Source organism: Vidua chalybeata, chromosome 4 (assembly GCF_026979565.1).
Source record: "Vidua chalybeata isolate OUT-0048 chromosome 4, bVidCha1 merged haplotype, whole genome shotgun sequence".
Lineage (NCBI taxonomy): Eukaryota > Metazoa > Chordata > Aves > Passeriformes > Viduidae > Vidua > Vidua chalybeata.
Genome location: NC_071533.1, coordinates 64,870,376 through 64,888,897, shown reverse-complemented (window position 1 = coordinate 64,888,897; position 18,522 = coordinate 64,870,376). Strand labels below are relative to the sequence as shown.

At 39.8% G+C, this 18,522-nt stretch overlaps 1 protein-coding gene across 2 annotated transcripts in view; it reads right to left on the bottom strand.

The window, feature by feature from the left end:
• LETM1 (leucine zipper and EF-hand containing transmembrane protein 1) overlaps window positions 1–18,110 on the bottom strand; it is a 28,412-nt gene extending 10,302 nt beyond the window's left edge. Inside the window, exons 1-7 of one of the 2 annotated variants that reach the window (XM_053940292.1) lie at window positions 17,966–18,110; window positions 13,927–13,984; window positions 10,381–10,837; window positions 5,332–5,475; window positions 4,506–4,643; window positions 1,352–1,555; window positions 779–898 (exon numbers count right to left, since the gene is read on the bottom strand). In XM_053940292.1, coding sequence (XP_053796267.1) covers window positions 779–898; window positions 1,352–1,555; window positions 4,506–4,643; window positions 5,332–5,475; window positions 10,381–10,837; window positions 13,927–13,984; window positions 17,966–18,044 — 1,200 coding nt within the window. In that variant the 5' untranslated portion in view covers window positions 18,045–18,110. Of the gene's footprint in view, window positions 1–778; window positions 899–1,351; window positions 1,556–4,505; window positions 4,644–5,331; window positions 5,476–10,380; window positions 10,838–13,926; window positions 13,985–17,642; window positions 17,758–17,965 lie in introns of those variants that run through there. The other variant, XM_053940293.1, reaches the window with a different exon arrangement.
• Window positions 18,111–18,522: the final 412 nt, after the last annotated feature.

The window sequence follows — 18,522 nt, the reverse complement described above, 5'->3', positions numbered from 1 at the left end:
TTGGGTTAAATATCGTCCATCTAGTTCCAACTCCCTGCCATGGGCAGGGACACCTTCTACTGAACTGTTATTCAGAGCTCCATTTCAACCTGGCCTTCAACATCTCCAGGGATGGGGAGTCCACATCTCTGGGCAACCTGTGCCAGTGTCTCACCACCCTCACAGAAAATAATTTCTTCCTAATAGCTAATCTAAACCTGCCCTCCTTCAGCTTAGGGCCATTCCCCCTTGTCCTATCACTACATGTCCTTGTGAAAAGTCCCTCTCCAGCTTTCCTGTAAGCCCCCTTTAGGTACTCAAAGTGCTATAAGATGTCCCTGGCGCTTTCTCTTCTCCAGGCTGAACAACCCCAACTCTCTCAGTCATCTTCACAACAGAGGTGCCCTGTAACCAACTTAATGGCCTCCTCTAGACATGTTCCAACAGACCTTCCTCTAAACCAGGCAACACCAAGAGACAACTGATCTACTAGGTGAAAACTTGTTTTGAGCAAGATAATAACTGACAAGACAAACTTTCAAAATTGCAAACATATTTTGGATAAATTAAATTTAAAGTATCTATCTGCATCATCAAAACATCATGGTCAAAAGGCAGCAACCCACAGCTACTACATACTTACAAAGTACATGTGACAAAAGCTTATTAAGAAGACTGTTTTAACCAAGCCTTTAATGAGAACAGAATCAAAATGACTTCTCAGATTCAGGACAAAAAACAGAGCATCAGAGCTAGCAATTGGAATTAGGGCTGTGTATTCAGTCTTGCAAAACCTTACCTGTTTAAGCTGTTCCTTGAGACGCTCCTCTGTCACGCCAAGAGCTCTCATCCCTCGGGCACGACAAGCTGCCTGCAGTTCTTTAACAGTCAGGGTATCAACTCCCTCTTCAGCAATCATCTGCACAATGGAAAGGAAATCTGACCGTCTTAGAGCTCAAAACAGAGGCACCACCAGCACTGCACAGCCACGTGTTACAACAGCCACTAGAGGCTGCTGCACTAACACAAAACAGCCTCAGCTGCTCCCACAGCTCCAGCATGGCCAGCCAACCCCTAAGCTGATACTTCTATCAGCTCCCTTACAAATTATAGTTTCATAGAAATGGTTTTCTTTGTGACATAATTATTTTCATTACAATTCATGGTAGATTCAAAAAAGATCAGTTTTTCTTAACAAATAAGGATGTGTTTGATTTTAAGCTCTTCAAGCTTTTTGTTCAAAGTTCTCAAAATCAAAACAATTAAAACAAAAAAGGAAAATGCCTAGAAAAACAAACATACATATATCCACACACACTCATTACTGTTATGTGTCAAAATTATTACCCAGTACCTATTCAGAATGACTCACCTTGTCATCTGCTTTTATGCTCCTCAATCTCATTGTCAGCTGGAAGCGGAGAAAGTTATTTGTCCCAATTGATTGAAGTTCCAACAATTTACAAAGTGCCACCAGCTGAGGCCTGGTCAGATTGTCCAGCGTCAACTCATCTTCAAACAGTTTAGAGAACCTTAAGATCTCCTCATTACTGGGTCTTTCACCAGTTTCCCTGATCTGTGAGAAAAAAATAAACACACACAAAGCTTTTCAAAGCAAATGTTATGGTTGGGCATAATTTTGAATAAAAACATTCTCCTCGTTTGTCAAGCTCTTTGCAACAGTTTTGGGATAAGAAATAGTACATAAGGAAGGAATGAAAGAAGTTTTTAAATAAAGAAACAACTTACTTACTTACTTGGGCAAAAGAATTGATAGTGCTGACAGTTTCCAACAACACTGCATAATGTACTTAAGATAGAACTATCAAAACAAAAATTTCATGCACCTATACACTAAGGAGCAGGTCTAGCTGAATTGCACTGCCATGAGATACCTCAAGAAATATATATATATACACCTTTGAGTTAATAAATAGTTGCTACAGGAGTCACACTGGCAGATATTTGTTCTGGTACCATATTTACTAAACACAGAAACACATAAGATAAAGATGGGAAGATAAAGCAAGAAGTTCATCCAATGGCAAAAATTTTGTAATACTGGTGTCTCCATGAAACACAAATTAGGACACTTAACTACCTACTTCTCTCCACCACCACATTTGTTACAATACTCTTGCTTTCAATTCCTAGATGTTCTGCAACAGCTCAGTGCAAATGTTTTTGTACTTGAACCTATTCCAAAGTATAAAGCTCTGTATGGGAAAGGACTCTGCATCTTTGTGATGGCAGGTTCTGTGTAACTGCTTGTACAAATGTAAAATTAAGCTCTTCAGTGATGTGTTACCAATGACTTCCCAATCATTAAATCCAATTATTGGAAGCTGAAATAACAGTTCAAAGAAGTAGGAGAAAAATTCCCTAGTCTCATCAGGTCACAGTAAAGCATTATCACCTGTATAGATGTTGATTTTTTCTATTTTAACTATGTCACCAAAAGCTTATTAGTACCATCAATGCATCAAAAATCTACAGAGCTTATAATGATGTACTCCCAGTCTTAACATCTTCAGCCTAATCATAGATATAAAAAAAAACTTTTCCCAATACCTCTACTTTTTTAAACTCCTGTAAAGAAAACATAAAACTAGGTGACATCAAGTACAGTTTGAAAACCTAACATTACCTGTACTGTCTGACTTATCATGCCTACCTGTTTTACCAGCAAATTCAAATATTTTAGTGAACAGCTACTGAGTACAGGAAAAGGTAAAAATCAGGAGACAAGATGGCCTTGAGCCCATTAACCTTCAGGATACTTTTGTAGCAGAGAAACCATCTTGAAGAAAGAAAGGTCAAAGGCCTTGTTGTTCCACTTCACCAGTGCCTTCACCACAGGAGCCAAAAATGGCACTTCAAAAACACAGGAAGTATTTTCTCCCGTGTTTAAAGATTAATTTTGACAGAGCCAAGCATGTGTTTCTTGAAAGTACAAACTGAAGCTTTCTAGTACATCACTAGCTACAAAGCAACAGAGACAAATTCTGGAATTATGCAGCAGACATATTAAGCCTGTAATCAATGGTTCTTGCAGCATCAAATACTTCACCACAAAAGCTGCTGTTAAAGAATAGCAAAAAGGTGAGAAACATTGAAGCAGCCTCTTCCTCTGACATTTATTATCTGGTACAGCGAAATTAGATCAATGAAGTTTGTCTCTGTGGCACAAATGAGAAATATAAAGCTGTAAAAAGCACACCCACACATATGAAATGCAGAGCTTGAAACTTCTTTTTTAGTCATCAGAGAAACTTGGGACTTCCTCCAGCAAATGTGGAGTGAAACATCGTTCATTTCCATGAAAATTAACGGCCAAATGTAAATTCTCAGTAGTAGCTCTTCCAGAAGAAAATTAAATGTTCCGAACATGAAGCATGAGTGGGCAACTTCCCAGAGCCTGCAGGGCAGTGCCTCAGCCACTAACTGCTATAACTAACCACTTTCAATGTTCTGCAGATTCAGAAGAACAGAAACAGATGACTGCAGAGAGGCTTCAAAGTACAAGGACTTTGCAAGAAGTTACTGACTGGCAAAATTTGCCACTATGATTATGTGAGGTGATCTACGTGGCACTATCAACATGATCTTATCACCCCACACTTTATTCTTAGCCCTGACATGCAGGAAAATCTTAAGCTATTTGACAGGGCTGGTAAAGTTCATGTCTGAAACCCCTGGGGTTATGTGCCTTTTTCTGTGCAAACACACAAAGGAGGAGACCACTGCCTCCTTGGAAGCACTTGGTGATGCTCTTGGCTCCACCTTTTATCCAACAGCCCCACAGTTAAGAGAAATCAGAGATAAGTACTGTGCTAAGAAGACTTAAGAATGCAATTTTCATCTCTCCAAGGAATACCTTACTCTTATCTAGTTTGGTGAAAGGAAATGCTGTGAAACCTAAAGGCCATTAATGTAGGAGGCAGATGTCTGATAATTAAAGTCTCTCTGTCAGCAACTGAACTTAAATAGAAAAATTTTGCACAGCAACTACATTCTAGCTAAACCTCAGATTATATCACATTCTAGTCAGTACAGTAACTGTGCACTTAAAAACTGTTTTACAAGCAGAATTAAATTTGACTAAAAGAATTTACTTCTCCCCCCATTAAGTTTCAATCAGTTAATTAGGAAAGAAGTCCTCTCCCAGTTTTCATACCCCATGTTGAAAAAAAAGAGGGTAAAACCCATATGAGTAATCACTGAGCACACCATGTTTCATGTCAGAGTTAACTTATTAACAAATAACTGAACAAGAAACAAATGAGCAGAAATATAGTGCTTCTAGAATTAGAGAGCAAAAGCACCAGCTAGAACACCAAAGTTAGTAATAGGAAAACTTCATCACACTGACAAAAAACAAATTTGTCCTAAAAAAATACTACATTCTGTTTCTTCAAGTTCAAAAAAAAAAAAATAAAAGGTATGTGATGATTACCATAGACCAAAAAAAAACCTGAAGGTTTTTTTTTTATAGGAAGAGAAAACATATTTTTCAAATTTTTTACCTTTTGAAAGAATGTTGAAAAATCTTTTGTAACATTTCCCTTGGCTGCTTTATTTTTTAAGGCCATCTCCTCAATGGTGTCTTGAAGGAATTTAGCCAATTCAAGCTTTACTCTCAATTCTTTCTTCAATCTTTCCTCCTGTTAAAAAAATATTTGTTTTTAAAAGTTCCTGCCAGAAACACATGGACTAAACATCACTTCTGCCCCCAGACAAGTTATGTGGAGTAATTCTGGACTTCTGCTGTAATACACACATTCCAAAGGGCAATTCACTCTTCCCAAAGATCCCCAAATCACACTGAACAAGCTGAAGAGCTCACTGTGTGCTCTGAAAGCAAAAACTTGTGGGACTCTTTTGGTGGGTTTTTACAAAGCTCTAACAATTCTGAGAAAACATAACTAGTAGAAATAAAGTTTAAACTAAAAAAAGTGTAAGAAGGTATTTTAAATATTATGTATACATATGAAAAACCTTGTATCAAGGTTTAAGACTACAAATGTTACAATGTCTATTTTAATACAACCAGAAAAATAAAATAGCTTTATTTCTCCTTTGTAGGAGTCATAGAAAATGGAAATGAGGATAGCAGAAAAGACAAGAGAGGCTTTCAACCCTGATAGCTTGGCACCTGCACATATGAAAACCAGGATGGCACTGGTTCATTATCATATGTTAAAAAGCAAGATCTTCAAAATAAGGAAGATAAAACCATTACCCCAATACTGAAAAAAATTCCAATGTTTTTAGACTGTTTCTAATTTTTTTACCAAAAAATTGCTATTAAAAAAAAAAAAATCACTGGATTATAAATTCAGATCTGCTTACCTTTTTAGACTTTGTCTCAAATGTAGAGGGAAGCATATTAGGGAACAACTTCAGAGCTACTGGAAGTAAAAATTCCATAAATGGGACAACAAGAAAAACCAAGAAAGGGACCAGGCGAAAAAGATCAGCACATATTCGAAGAAACTGGAAGGGAAAAATATCAATAAGATAATATTTAAATACTTATTTTAAAAATACTTGATTTGATCATCTAATTGTCACTTAGACTCACATATATATATATATTCACTATGAAGAAATTTTAAAATAACGCAATAAAAAGGTGTGACTAAGTCAGTTTTTAGCATTTTTTTCCAAGTTGCTACATACTAGAGAGTGCTGGAGTTTCCACCAGTTTTCAACACTATAGAAAGTATTTCAAAAGCCTCACTGTGTCTCAATAGGATTATTGAACAAGTATCTCATTTAAACCTCTTAAAAGCACCTGAAAACAGGAGGTGGTCATTTGTTGTCATTAAAGCTGCTTAACTTCTTTTATGCATCTCTATTTGTGCTCCACCACTTCTTACATGCATGAGCTACTATGGAATAAGTAATCAAGAATCAAATGAAAGATCCCTCCCCCTCTGCCTCATAACAATTGTAATGTACATTTAAATCCAGGGTAATGAGCCCAGCTTGGCAGATTTTTTTTTTTTTAAACCACTGCTTTTCCAGAGCAGTAATCCTCTGATGCAGGCGGTGTTCATTACTGAGTCTTGAACTGCATGAAATAAATACCGTCCTTGTCATTTCTGTACACTCACAAATATATATATTAGGCTATACAGTCTATTATCAAATCTTTCAATAATTGTTGAAAAATTTATAACTCGGTTTTTATTGGGGAGTGAAGATCTTGCTTGACTCTACCTCCTTTTACAAAGGAAAAAACTGGTTGTTGGGAATCCCATCAGTTCCTAAATCAGAGGTACACTCTGGTACTCCACTGCCACAGCACTGCTGTTCCACACCAAGATTTGATAAACACAGCTCTGAGTGGCAAAAAACAGCAACATCAACACTATTACAACAGTAAACCCATGCTGCCCACTCCAGCCCCTTCCCACTGTTCATGGCAATCAAGGGGAACAGCAGCAACAACCAGCACAGATCCCATGTCCTCAGGGCTGAGTTGCTAGAATACAAAACCTGTAAATCTTCATTCAGAATCTTCTTACCATAAAACCAGCCAAAATCTTAAGCACTACTGTATGTGGAAGGCACATGCTCTACAGATTGAAAGTCTGGCATTTTTCTTTGATTATAAAAAAATTCAGTTTCCCAGAATGGGATGCTTTGGTCCATTGTTTACAGGCTCAAGGATTTTTCCATTCATTCCAACAATAGAAGGCAAATAACTACCATGGAGTTAAAAAACAAAAAAAAAAGTAAGAAAGTTTGGAAGAAAATTTTAAAACTCAGAAGAAAAGTACATTTTCCCTAAAAAAAAAAACCTCAAAAATTTCTATAGAGTACAGAGTTCCTATTTTTCCCAGTCTCTATTCTCATACAGTGAGTACAAGTAGTTCTACAAAATCCATATCCAAGGAAGCAGTTTTACCACCGGATTAAGCCAACTTAATGCTAACCTGAGACGAGGTATAAGGAGCCATGAAGGTGCACTGGCAGTCACACCACTGATCCAGCTAAAACTGACCCATAAATACATACACAGACAAGGCAAAAAGGATCACTACAAACCAAGTGGGAGTGAGGTGTGTCGCTATACGACACAAAATGAGTACACAGAAGTTTGGTACTTCTGAGAAAAAGAGCTGATTTTATTTCTGATCTCGCAATATATAGAATTTTAAAAGTGACAGTGGATTGGAGGATGAAATGGCTACCACATTAACTACACTGGTCAAACTAACAGTCTATTAATTCTCTCCTTCCACAAAGAAGAATGCAAAACAATCATTATTTACATGAACAGTGCATGAGAACTCTAGCAGAAATATGTAAACATCAGAAGGTATAGAAAATTTTAAAAGAACTTTAAAACTTTCAAAAGAAAAGAAAGCACTTTTAAAAATGAGGGCAATAGAGGTGGGAAAACTTGATTTAAACACCAAGCTTTTCACAGCAGCACTGTCCTGGATCAGCTTTCACAAATCATGGAACTTCACCCTCGGCTAACTCAAGGAAAACAGCTTTATGCAGGAACCTAATACAATGGTGTACGATTACACACGCAGTATTTGGCAGCACAGCACGAGAACCTTGTGACTACCCTGCATCTGCTGCTACAGCTGGGTATTCCACTCTTCCCTCCTCTGCAGGGAAGAGTTTGTAAAGCTGGTGGACTTGCCACAAACTCCCTTGTGTTTGCCACCTCACCGTCATGTCTTGAACCACCCTGCTGCAGGAGCCAGCACTAGAGCAGTTAGTTTTTTATAAGTCAGTATCATGTTTTACTTCTTCCTGCCTTCTCTCTTAAGTGTAGATATGTGACCCCGCTGAATCCAAACCCTGCCAGCAACTGTAGGAGCAGAATTTAGGAATTGACTTTTAGTTTACATAAGCAATAGGTCCCTTTGCATTAGACATGCTGCAATTGCTTGTTCGTGTGGTTAAATTACTTGGATATCTTTCCATTATTGCCTCCAAAGAGGAAGGAAAGGGCAGGCAGAAATAACTCATTTGTCAGTCTGCATGAAGATAAGATTTCTTTAGGACTGTCAGCTCATGTGCAGCTTAATATTTTTAAAGCAGTATATACATCAATTTTTATTTTCTATTCAGGAGGTAATCCACCACCAAAATGTTAAGTCTTCTTTAAATCAGTCAGTATACTACAATTTAAGGTTGAACTGATAAAAAAAATGAGCTGTGTTGAAACAAACTTGAACTAAGGTTTAAAAAACCCCAAAAGGGTTTTTTCAACTGCAGCCTGGTTTGCTTTTCAGTGACCCCAGGTTCTGAGCCTACCATGCCCTCAACTCCAGAGACACAATATCCTCTTCCTCCAAATACAGAAAACACAAAATCTAGATTGAGAAACTCATATTACTGTAGTTATTAAAACTATTTTCTCTGTATCTCCTACACTGGATTTGCACACAAATAAACAAATACATACATCATTAGATACGAGACAGGCTACACCAATGTAAACATTAATTTATATCTACAAACAGATAAGTGGCCATTTCATTTAAAAAATAATTAATACTGAAAATGAACATTTGCACAAAAAAAAACAAATCTAGGAAGGCTAAATGCCAGATCACTACTTAAACATGAGCAAGACAGCTCTATCACCACTAGATAACAAAATCAAAAAATAATCAAATGAATAAATCCATCAGTTGATGGAATATTACTGCTGTTTATATAATTTCTCAGAAGTATGGCTCAGTAAACATGAAAGAGGCAGGAAAATCAATGGTTCCAATCTTCTCTCTGGAGAATTTCCCATTCTGTTTTAAACTATGAATTAATCTGTCTCGCTTGGCTTTCCCAGTTCCCCAAAGCTCTCAATAAACCAGCACAAGCCAGAACTGCTACTTCAAGAAGTCCTGCAGTCCTCACCTTCCCCTATCCTCAGTTACCCTTTCTGGTACTACATAATCCCCTCTCACGTCAGCACAGACTGTTTTATTTATTGCTAAGGCCCGTCTCAGCTGCCAGGCATTCTCTTGTAGCAGCCAAGGAAGATGGCAAAACTAAAGGAGCCTGAAGATGCTGAGACCATCAAGCAGAGGAGTCTGATAGGAAACCACACCCACCCACAGACAGAAACTGCTACACGTGCCTGTAACAATTTTTGTTACTTGTCTAAGCTTGTGAATTTAGGAAGAATTTTCATACTGCATTTAAGATGTGATGGGTTTTAATTACACACCGAATTGTTCAAATGTGACCAACTTTTATGAGGAAATCATAAAAACAATGAGCAGATACTTGTATTTTTGATCATTTACTGGAAGTTTTGAGGGCAGAGATGTGAACTCAGCACATTGTGTGTGCAGGTGTACAAACTGCAGAGAGCCACAAAGCCCACAGGCAGCACTGTGCACTCCTGCCCCAGAGCACACACACCTTCTGCTCTCCAGCTCTTCTTCTAGAACATAGAACATCTTTCCAGCAACAGCTGAAATGCTGTTTTTAATAAAGGCAGGAAGACAGACTTTTTAATCTCTATAAACCGCTTAAACAGCTTGTCCTTAAAAACAGTGAAATGAGAACTGTCAAATCAACATGTTTGATATTTTGCCAATGAACTGAAGTTGAATATCAATGCATTCTTTACAAAAAAAAAAAAAAAATTAACTATACCAGCTTATCTTTTCATATATGAACTCACACCTAATGTATTTAAATACCCATATAACTTTCCATTCTCATTAAATATGCCTATTTCATCCAAAACCTGAAATTACTATTGAAATACATATATATTATCCAAATTTGAAAGCATGCACATTTTGTACTCCAGATTTTGTTTCCCTTTTCTTTAAAATTATCAGTTGCATTTTTAGTTTCATAAATATAAGTAACGTGCCATAAATAAAGGAAATATTTGTGGGATAAAATTATTTCAGATATATTCATAACTGAGATAGTACATCATCAATCATGCATTTCAGCCTGCAGCTTTTATCCCATTCAAAAGAATCTCATTAAGCAACAAATGGGAACTGAACTGGCACAGATACAACCTTTACTAGCAGTGTTTACTAGCAGTGTTTACTAGCAGTGTTTCCCACGATTTTTCCAGCTGGAGTGAAAAAGCAGAGAAAATGACTGTATATGGCACATGGCTGGGAACTTGAGAACAAACCCCAATTGCTGCCCATGTGACAAAACAGAAGAATCCTCTGCTGTTCCAACAAGAAAATAACAAATATATCTTCAATAATGGGGAACACAGGAAAAAAGTTCTGGGGTAATACCCAAAAATTTTAGCGTCCACATAGTGAGGAGGAAGGGAACACACTGAGGAATTTTAAATCTAGGAACAGATGACAACAGAAACAACTAACTCAGTTCTAATAAAACAGAGCAATCACAGAGGACAGGAAATCGGTCTTTACTCAGTACCTGTCTCCGTTCCCGACGAGACAAAGTGTTTCCGTGCAGGATTCTCCAGAGCATCCTCGCAGCTATTTTTGTGTCAATCCACAGCAATCGAAACCCGTGGTAATAGTGCTTCAGTTCATCCACAATCCTCTGCCCAATAGATTTTTTTACAACTTCCACTTCTGTTGGACTATATACAGGACCTCCTTCTTCCAGCTTCTTGTTTTTGTCCTTTAAGGACTTGAGTGACTTTTCAACTATGGAGTCATCTTGAAGGGGACGTGAAGAATGCCACCACCTAACTGGAAGATACTGGGGACCTAAAACACCCATGGTTGCTAGTGGCGTCCATGAGCCAGAAGAGCTCGTAAGAGTGAAGTGTATTTGCTCAGATCCTTTAGTCCAACAACAATAGTGAGCTTTTTTGGAGTAGGCGTAAACAGGAGGGACACTAGTGCAATATTTAAAGTGTACAGTCCTTCAAAAGAAAAAAGCATTCAAGAATTAGCAACAGATCATCAGCTATTTCTATACACATATTTGCACAGATATATTTTTTTTTATGTATTTATAAACCACAAAATTTGAGAAATATCAACTGCATATTTAAGGGGGAAAATAATTTTTGATTATTAAAACCAATGTCTACATGAAAAGAACATTTGGCTTTACTTTATGACCAAAAAAAAAAAAAAAAACAACCTGCAGGGAATTTTCCATTATATGACTTTGAAAAGGTAGTTTATTTTACTCCAATTAAATAAAGAGCAGCCACCACATGTGCTTTCCATTTAGAAAGCTACACTTGAAAACTAATATGTAAATTCATAAGTAACATAAAATCTCTTCTATTATTTCTCCTGTTTGTGCAAAACACTCAAGACAAAAAAAATATAAGTTGTATACTTGGGATAGGTGCTGAGTCAGAGAATTAGTACCAGAGGAATCCAATTTCATTAGAGTCGCTCTCTCACTATCTTCATGCATCCAGTTTTCCTCATTCAGCAGAATCTTTTGTAAAAATTTCCATCACAGTACTGAGCTGAGACAGAGAGAACCAACACTCTTCTACCTTGTTCAGAACTTTGTTCTTTTCTTTAATTAAATGTAAACTGAAGTTAGCAGGGAAGCACTGCTCAAACACCACTAACACTCCTTATATACACCGAAGAGCCACTTGTTACATGCAAGTAGGATTGTAAATGCTTTTAATAAAAGATGGGATAAAAATAAAACAGTAGATAAAATATTTCACATAAATGAGTTCCATTAGTGTCCCTCAAACTGAAATACAAGTAGTAAGACATCTACAGAACAGAACTGACTGAGGTGTTTTCTTCATGGAGCCAGTGTACTACCAAAACAAAATCAGAATGTGTTTTTGTCTTCAGTCAATGAACAGAAAATAGGTGCAAATGGCTTTACAGGTCTCAGTAAGATTTTAAGGAAAAAAAGGTTTATCATACACTTAAAAGTGATAGCCTTACTCACTCAATTTTCAGACAGAAACACTTCTCAAATTTAATTTTTACATGCTCAAATGTGTTTTAATTTACTTGAATGGTTCTGTCTACCCAATGTAATTCAAATAGAGCTTTGTACAAAAAAAAAAGATGAAGTTATTACTTTTTAAAGACACACTATTTTCTAGTTTAAACTGAAGTTTTAGCATCTGACCATTCAGTGGTCAGACAACTGCTGAAACACATACAATTACACAAAACAGTTTCTTGGCTAGCTAGAAAACTACACCTTTGCACAGATATTAACTAATAAGAATTACAGTTTAATTACTTTATGAAAATAAATTACATATTCAAAACCAAATTAAAACAACTGCATAAATCAAGGCAATGACTCCAAGGCATTTCCCAAAAGCAGAGCTCCAGGCCTACAAGCCAAGTTCCAACTACATACATTGACACTCTTCTGCATGCAGAGAGGAAGAAAGCTCTGACAGCAGAACTGGTTCTGAGTCTGTAGGGAATAAAAATATTGCAAGAAATGTGCCTCTCCAAACACACTTTCATAAGGATGTCAGACACACAACTCCTATCCCACCTGTCCTCAGTACTTATCACTAGAGTCCCCTGCATTCAGATCTGTGTCATGTGGAGTGTGGGCATTAGTTTGTTATATTTTAAGACTCAACATTATATTAATAGCAGTAACAACCCAAAAAACCCCAAACTAAAACAAACAAACAACTCCACCCCAAACCTTTTCAATAGAATAAGATTTTCTGTCCCAATATTCTGCTGCTCATTTCATCACAGAATCATAGAATGGTTTGGGTTGGAAGGGACCTAAAGACCACACAGTCCCTGCCACAGGAAGGGACACCTTGCACTTTACCAGGTTGCTCAGAGCCCCATCCAGCCTGGCCTTGAACACTTCCAGGGATGGAGCATCCACAAATTCTCTGGGCAACCTCTTTCAGTGCCTCATCAGCACAGAGCAAAGAATTTCTTCCTTATATCTAATCTAAACCTGCTTTCTTTCATTTTAAAGTTATTCCCCCCTTGCCTTGTCACTCCATCCCATTGATTAAAGTCCCTCTTCAGCTCTCTTGGAACCCCTTTAGGTACAGGAAGGTGCTGGAAGGCTTCTCTGGAGCCTTCTCTTCTCCAGGCTGAAGAACCCCAACTTTCTCAGTCTGTCTTCATAGGAGAGGTGCTCTAGCCTAACAGGTTTAAAACCATAATTTTCCAGCTTCCCAAAAGAGGTTTTATACACTACCATACTAAAAATAGGTATTTGAAAAGGTTTTATGTGTTTAAAAAAATTAATCATCATTAATTCTACAGCAAGTGATATGGAACTAACAGGTCTAAAAAGAATTGGTTTGTTTTGTATTAGAGGGTTGTGTCTAGAGACACATCCTTATGTTAAAATGAAAACTCAGGAAATCAAAGAATAGTCCCTGTATCCTGAGCAGTTAGTTTATAAATGAACTACAGAACCCGTATTTTAGCATTCCAAGGAAAGGTGTTAGGAAATTCTTATCTACAAGTACGCCTTGTGAGCCAGGTCAGGAACAGAGAATGGATTCTGCCAACATTCAACTCCTTCAGCTCCATAAGGACACACAACAGTTGGATTTGTTTTCAGAAGAGGGCACCATCACCCAAGGCTAGAACATACAATAAACTCCTTTCTTTGGTTTAACAGAGATCTCACTCAGATGCTCTACACTCTTATCTGTCAATTGTGATTTTCAACTAGCTGCAACTGAATATTTCCTCCATGGAACTCCATGGAGAAAGTATGCAAGAAACTCATCAGATCCCGTTATGACACCTGGAATCACCCAAGATAGACATTAATATTCTACTGCTTTCACAACAGAAGTGAAACAAAAAGGGAGGAAGTGGGCAAAAAGGGGAAGATTTCACTTTCTTTCTCCCACACACAACCAATCAGGTGAAGCGAGTGATACTCAAACTTCCTTTAACCTGTCATTAACACAAGCTGGAGCTAACATTTTAGCACTTTGTCTAGATTTAAACCTACATTCTATGACAGTATACTAACTGATAGTTCAGAAAAATGTTCATGTTTACTCACATTTTGTTTGCCAGCCTCAGGGATGTACAGCTAAGACACGCCCGATCTCCCAAGTTACCTAGAAAAATACCAATAATTAGCACCAATTCTGAAATTCAGGAGGACATTTATCCATGTAGTGAACTGCACACAAATAAATGAGGGAGAAGATTGATCTTTGCATAGAAATAGCTACTTCTGAATGCACAGAAAAGATGTTGCTCAACACGCAGAGTTGAACTCTGTGGATGTGTGAGGTCGGTTTGCTCCTTGTTCAACTATCTGAAGACAGGTTTCAGAAACTATATTGCAGAGGAAAGTCACTTAAAGCAAATGTAATTTTTTAACAGCTATATGACAACATAGTATCAGATGATCCAAATGGAGCCCCTGCCAAGTGTTTAGGATTAAAATGGCTTTTTGTTTTGTTTTAAGCAAAACAAATAAAACACAAGCAGGAACCTAAAGAGACTTCACTAGAGAGGTGGAACCACAACACTGTTTCAGTACATTGCTGCCCATTTTGATTAGCACCTGGTAAAAATAGCTCTACCCCATGATCTCTGCAAAGGATACAAATTGTCTTGAAGGGAGGGGTGAGAGCCTGACCCAAAGCATGTGAAAAGTTAACTTTCCAGAAAACACTGTATCCATCGAAATTAATTTTAATTGAAACACTATCTCAGAATCATTCCTAATAAAGTCCAAAAGAAGGGCTGACACCTATATATGAGCACCCTCTATCCAAGTACACAGATAAACAGCATCCATTCTGGAAATAAATTGAGAAGATCATCAAATCATAAATTATCTAAGTCACATGCTTCAGTAAAGGGCCATGTCTGAAAGTCTTCCAACCACAGAAGAAGCATAAACAACATAAAATGCTACCAATCTACAATCACTGAAAGTCATCCCTGATCCCGCTAGAAAGGAATTCATCTTCCTAAAGCAACTTAAAAAAATAAATCTTGTATTAACACCTTGCTACAATAACTCAATACGTAGCTACTACCAAGAGCAAAAAGACTTCTGCACAGATCATAAAAAAAAATCACACAAGCAAGAAAGACTTCAAGTTGACTCTTTTTGGCCAATCTTTTCAGAATTCACTGTAACCAAAATAAAATCGGAAGGCTGGATAGAGTAGGCATACTGTGGTTTGTTTCTCCCATCTGGAACCTACCGTTTCTGGTCAATCCTAAGAGACAGAAGGATAAAAAGGTCATTTGAGTGGTCCATGGTACCCTTTCCCACCACCAAAACCAAGATATGGCTATGACAGAACCTAAAGTAGACACCTGTATCACCTATGAGACACATGTATCTCCTGCATGACACAGGTGAGAAAACACAGCATCCAATGTTGATGACAAAAAGCCCTCCCCAACAAAATACCTTAATTATTAGGGGAAAATAGAGGCTGGCAAAATCAGATGGGACAGTCAGAACGTATAGAAGATAAGTTAACTTCTCTGAGGAAAATCTTGATAATCAAGTGATGTCCCATGCTAAGTAGGCTCTGAAGAAATTACAACAAAAGCTGTGGCATTATCAAGTCAAAGGATTTACCAATGTCAAGTTGTATCAAACTCTAACACTCACTGCCATGGCAAGTAGAGCCAGGGAAAACCTGTCTCTGGCTCAAAAAGCAAGTCCTGAGAATGTGTGAAGGCACTGTGATACTCTCCAATAGTTACAGAAAGAACAGTAACTAAATTACTTCACCCAAGAGGCCATGCTAGAAGGACACCCCTGACCTCAAGGAGCAGCTGAACAAAGCAGAGAAGTACTCAGTGTCTGGAGGGATAAGTCACAGCACAGTAATCTGTCTCACCCAAGTGCCAGGAAGTCCACAAAGCCTTATGTGCTTAAAGCAAGGGTCCTACTAGGAGAGCACATTGCCTGCTATGGACAGTGCCCCTAGAACTAGGAGGGATGATCTGGAACTCAAAACTGGCTTGGAGTTTCTTAGATAAAACTCCATAGCAGCAAGACACTTTCACTTCACTTACCTTCTTTCCAACCAGGCTCATTAAATGTTAAGGAAGGGGTCAAAGAACAAAATTCCAAGGTTACCATAAAAAAAACGTGCTAAGCTCATTGTTGTACAGCACGTTCAGAATGTGAACAGGCTAACAGAAAATGTTAATTCCAACTTTGCCAGTTCTGACAAGAGCTCTTTAGGTTTTGAAGCGTCTCTTATAACTATGTACCTAGGAGTAAACCAGCCCTGAAATAACAGATATACTTCCTTCAAAAAGGGGCAAAGTCCATAATCCTTGCTTCTGGGGTAATACAGACATCCAAAAGCATCTGAACAAGGTGAATGTTGCTTAACCATACTCAACACTGCTCATTTAAGAAACCTGCATTGGCTTAGTAAGACAGAAGGGCAGTAGTGCTAGAAAAGCTGTGTGTTAACATGTTCCACATGGAAAAGTAGTCATGGGAAACTTTATACTTGAATTTAATGAAGCATCAAACCCAAAGTTTTTAATGTAGAATAGCCATACTGTTACTATGTTTAGAATTTTTAAAAATAAAATGCTATCATGAACTAAGTCCCTAGAGAAGTGTAAGCTTGCAGTACTTAACAGTCTGATCTTCACAGGAATAACATTTAGGATTCTTAGAAGCACTTAGCTTTAACTTAATCTTAGACTACTTACACGTAAAGCAAAGAAGATGAGCTAAGTAAAGCAAAACAATACAGAAAAAAATACAACATCCAAGAATGTGTTAATAATAGATTAACACCCCAAATAAAAGTATTGGTTGTATCATAACCACAGTGCACCACAGCACACTAATTATTTGATTCTATCACAGCATTTCAGTTTAGGTTGTCTAAGATTTATAACAACCAAAATTGCAGAAATCATTAGCAGTACTTTTTATGCTATGCCACAAGAATAATCAAAGCTCCCATCTAATTTGAAGGTACATGGATGTGCTTTTTCCCCATTTTAAACAAACTGGATGGTTAGGATACCCCAGTTTTTGTTCAGGACACTGTCCAGGCTTAAACTAAATAAATGACTCTGCAACAGTAGTTCACAAAACCCATCAGTTAGAGGAAGATACTACACTTGAGTGACTGTTGGTAACCAAGAGGACAGCTGTTCTTTGCAGTGAACAAGCATCCCTACAGCTCATCAGGTCTGCCTGGATGTGAGCGTGCAGCTGCCCTGCTCTCAGTGACAGCACTCCCATGACAAGTCGAGGTTCTGTGTCAGTGACAGGCAATTCCTCCCTCACCCCCTGCCATTCCAGCTCAGGGCCCTGTGTCAGGGACAGGCAATTCCTCCCTCATCCCCTGCCATTCCAGCTCAGGGCCCTGTGTCAGGGACAGGCAATTCCTCCTTCACCCGCTGCCATTCCAGCTCAGGATGTAAAGAGCAGCCACAGGCCTCGTGTACCTCACAAGTTATCAGTTGTTTCATACCACAAAGCTTCACCAACCAGAGATATTTAAACTGCCAAATTATCTTCATTATTAATCATTATCACATGATGCGCTTCCTTTTTATTTTCCCAAGTTTTCAAAGCCACTTGGAAAAAGGCAAATTCATGTTTCGTCCCTAACACAGACTAAGAAAACATCCCCTTGTGCTTTCATAAAGAGAATAAGCACATGACTAATGAAAACCCCACTTCACACCCAAGCCACGCCGAGAGCAAGGCAGGCAGGACCGAGACGTAGCAACGCGTTCCTGCACTTTAACAAAACGCACGTGTTCTTCCGTTCCCCAACCAGCCGGCATTCAGGAGACACGCGTGTCCCACTGCCCTTAGGGTAAATCATCCCCTCCAACCACGCTGCCGCGGAAGCACATGCGAAGAGGCCGCAGCAGCCGCCGAGCGTGGGCCGGGCCGGGAGCAGCGCCAGCCCCGGCAGACAGAGCGGCGGGGGCTCGGCCGCGGCCTTTCCCTCCCGCAGCGGCCTCTCCGCCCGCGCCCGGAGCCCCCAGCCGCCACCGGCCGCTCTCCCTCCCTGTTGCCCTCCCGGCCAGGCCCGGCGGGCCGGAGCCGGCGGGCGGCCCGCGGGGAGCCTCACCGGGCTGCGGCGGGCGGCGCAGCGCTCGGGGCAGGCGGCAGGCGCGCCGGCCGCAGCTCTGCAGCAGCATGGACGCCATAGCGGCGCTCGGTGGGCCGGCGGGCGGCTCCGGCCCCGCTCCAGTCCCGCCGCCCGGGCCGCGGCGATCCCCAGACGCCCAGCAGCGCCCGGGAGCCGCGTTCGCCCGGCACCGCCCCGCGGCGCCGGGCACGTCGGGAGCTGTAGTCCGGGAGCGCACGGTGAGAGCGGCGGTGGCGGCGGGGATGGCGTCACTAAGGGGTGGGCGCGGCTGCGGCTCTTCCCCACGGCCGCCCGAGGGGAGAGGCAGGAGCTGCGATGGTCACTGGGGGCTGTCCCTGTGCTGGGGTTTTTTTCTCCGAGCGTGGTTCGCTTGCAGCCCACGGTCCCCGCCGCGCCGGGAAGGCCACAGGCCGTGCCTGCTGTGAAGGGCGGGCGCCGGTGCCTCACGGAGCCGCCCAGCGCGCCGTGGCCACACATAACCCCGGCGCAAAGTACAGCGCTCCAGCAGCGCACGGTGCTTCCCTCTTTGGCAGAGG